This window comes from Homarus americanus, unplaced genomic scaffold (genome assembly GCF_018991925.1).
Source record: "Homarus americanus isolate GMGI-L3 unplaced genomic scaffold, GMGI_Hamer_2.0 scaffold37180, whole genome shotgun sequence".
In the NCBI taxonomy this organism is placed as follows: Eukaryota; Metazoa; Arthropoda; class Malacostraca; order Decapoda; family Nephropidae; genus Homarus; species Homarus americanus.
In genome coordinates, this window is record NW_024726058.1 from 1 (window position 1) to 3,483 (window position 3,483).

Consider the following 3,483-nt stretch of genomic DNA (forward strand, 5'->3'; position numbering starts at 1 on the left):
TACTACTCCTACTACATCTTTACTATATTACTACAGCATCTTAACTACTACTACTACAATGTCTTTACTATATTACTACAGCATCTTAACTACTACTACTACAATGTCTTTACTATATTACTACAGCATCTCAACTACTACTATTACTATAATGTCTTTACTATCTTGCTACAGCATTTCTACTGCTACTACAATGTGTTCACTATATTACTACAGCATCTCAACCTCTACTGCTACTACTACACTATAACATGTTCAGTATGAAGCTGAGGAACAAAATTCCAACCTCACTTTTTTATATTTTGTAATCTCTCCCTAAATTTCAACTTTAGGTCACCAGACGGACCAGATATTAATATTATTATTACTTTCAAAATGGATCGGGTTCAACTTGTCCAATTCAGAGACGCTCTCAAGGAGTTGGAGAATCTGGAGGCTCTCCGGACTTCGTCTGTATTAAGCCTTCACCTCCCATCATCTTCCTCCCTGATACTCGTCAAAAATAGAATCAAGGATGAACAAAGCCGCGCGGCCAACATAAAGTCCGTTTCCAACCGCTCTTCAGTGCAAGAAGCACTGAAGAGCGCTGTGGATATGTTATCCACAGTCAATGCCATGCCACCCCATGGGCTTTTAGTGTTTTACGGCCAATCAGTTCTCAACAAAGCAACCGGCGAGGTGAGTCGCCTTCGCCGGACGTTAACACCTCCTCAACCAGTTCAAGAATTTAAATACGATGTCAGCAAGACATTCTCCACGCACTCACTGCACCAATTACTCATCTCCCAAGAGGGAGGCGTTGGCTACATCGTCATCGATGGGTCAGCGGTTGCCCTTGGAACGCTCTCTGAAAATGGACTAAAAGTCCACCACCATGAGAACGTGGACATTCCAAAAAAGCACGGCAGAGGTGGCCAGTCCGCTCCCAGGTTCCAGCGCATCCGCCTGGAAAAGAGACAATTGCTGGTGAAGAAAGTAATTGCTCTCAGCGAAGATTATTTTCTGAATGAAAATAAGGCGACCGTGCAGGTTCATGCCCTGGTGGTAGGGGGTCCTGGTCAGCTGAAGGACCAATTGGTTGAGCGTCTCCCTCAGCTCTTGAAGAGTGCTGTAAGATCTGTAATAAACACCTCATACTCCGGCCGTCAAGGGCTGAGGGAGGCCATCAATGGCACACGGGACCTCCGCCAGCACATGCTTTTGGAAAAGTCTAACACTGTCCTCAGTTCCATATTTGAAAAACTCAGGGTCGATGAACCGGACATGGTCTGCTTTGGTGATGAAGTTCGAGCGGCCATGGAGGATGGTGCCGTCAAAGTTGTCGTGCTATGGGACGAGTCCCCTGAACTCGCCTATTTTACAGAAAACTGTCCCGAGGGGACTGAGTTAATGGCGATACCCAACACAACTAATAATACCCAAATGCTTATAAGCACGTTTGGGGGGATAGCGGCCTTAAATAAATACCCAAGAGCCGTCCCAAACGAAGAAGAGGCCGAGTGAGGCAAAAAAATAAAAAAATAAAAAATAAATAAATAAATAAAAGAAATAAAAAATAAATAAAAAAAAATGTAAACAAAAATAAAATAAATGTTTATTTTTACTTTTATAAATAACAGGACTTTTCTTACTAAAACTAGTCGTTCTCAAATAGCCACTTAAAATGTACCAAAATGAACTTCACATAAGAAAGTAAACACCACCATTAACATTTCATTACAATAACAAACAATATCTTCCTTTCACTCCTATGATATACCTTACTTTAATACATATTATACATATCAATGTATAGTCAATAATATCCAAAACTATTACTCTTTATCTTTATTTCACTAAACCTAATGAATATATATAGTAAGAGTAGGTAACATCCTATTAAATATATATAGTGAGCGTAGGTAATACATCTAGCAAACCAAAACAATTACACAAAAGATAAGTATCTAAGCTAAGACAATGTTAACTAATTATCACTGGGATACTAACCTAACCTAACCTAACCTAACCTAACCTAACCTAACCTAAAATAACATAACATAATGTTACGGTCGTCCCCCTATTGTATTTAGTTTCTGTTGTTTCCCGTTTTTCTTTAGAATCGAATTTCAAAGCCTATGGTAAAGACTTTGAAAAAGTTCTTGATTATTTTATATAAGTATGTATACTAGTATTTGTTTCATTATGTAAACTTTGTAGAATGTATTCTTATTTTTTATACAGTTATGAAAGACTGTAAGAAGCAGTTGTGAAGCATAAAAGGAATTAGAAATTATATGTTGATGAAACAAGAAAGCATTGGAACATTGTTTTGGTTCTGGTGGCTCTCTCTGTAGCTAGGTTGAGGATAGGAGGGTCAAACTTGTGTGGTGCACATTTATCTATTATTTTCTAGGCAATCATGGATAATTGTGGTGTTAACTAAAGTGCAATATGTTCATTATAGTCTAAAGAATATTATAGCAGTGAGAGAGTATTGTGTTTGGTGGAGGTAACATTATTCTGAGTGAATTGATTTGCGGCCTTCTGAACACATATTTATTATATTTTGTTGTAATTTTGAAGCTGTGTTTTGATCAAACCAGTTTTAATGGGAACAGTGGTATTGAAATAAACACCTGTCAGCTGTCAGGAGGTTGTTAGCCTATGGACTGACTATACATCCTCTAGTGCAGTGGTTCTTAACCTTTTTTGAGTCACGGACCCCTTTGGGAATCTGGTGAAAGCTATGGACCCCGTCCCCCCCTAGAAAAATGCACATAAGCACATAAACACAACTTTGCATGTAAACATGATAAAACCATATTATGATAGAAACTCTACAGAAAATGATATGAATAACTAGGTGAATTGTCTATGTGTCAGGTCTGATGATGAAAAGATGATAGATGAAAGTGAAGATATGAAGTTGGGGAGATGTGAAAATAAACTGTTAAATAATTCAGGTGTGATGAATAATTTAGAAAAGAAACTTGATCATTTAGGAACCGAGAAGAGAAATCAAATCATACAAATTATACATGAGTTTAGGCCTTTGTTTTCTGATGTTCCTTGGAGAACTGAGGTATTACAGCATGATGTTGAGGCTGAGAATACAACACCCATTAAGCAACACCCATATAGAGTGACTCCTAAGATGAGAGAGATAATGAGACAAGAAGTACAGTATATGGTTGATAATGATATGACTGAAAGAAGTAACAGCCCTTGGAGTTCACTCTGTGTATTGGTGACTAAACCAGATGGTATTTCATATAGATTTTGTACTGATTACAGAAAAGTAAATACAGCAATGTAACCAAAGCTGACTCATATCCTATTCCTAGAGTGGATGATTGTACTGACCAAATAGGAGATGCTAAATTTGTAACTAAGATGGATTTGTTGAAAGGATATTGGGAAGTGCCACTGACTAAAAGAGCAAAAGAAATGTCTTCATTTGTGACTATGGAAGGTTTATATCAGCATAAAGTGTTACCCTTT

The 3,483-nt window shown here is 37.7% G+C and overlaps 1 protein-coding gene across 1 annotated transcript; it reads left to right on the top strand.

Moving 5' to 3' along the window:
* Window positions 1-790: 790 nt before the first annotated feature.
* LOC121865340 (eukaryotic peptide chain release factor subunit 1-1-like) lies at window positions 791-1,225 on the top strand (the record flags this gene model as incomplete). Its single annotated transcript, XM_042364680.1, has 1 exon — window positions 791-1,225. A coding segment is annotated over one exon (435 nt), but the record flags the coding sequence as incomplete, so codon positions are not given.
* Between the last annotated feature and the right edge of the window lie 2,258 nt (window positions 1,226-3,483).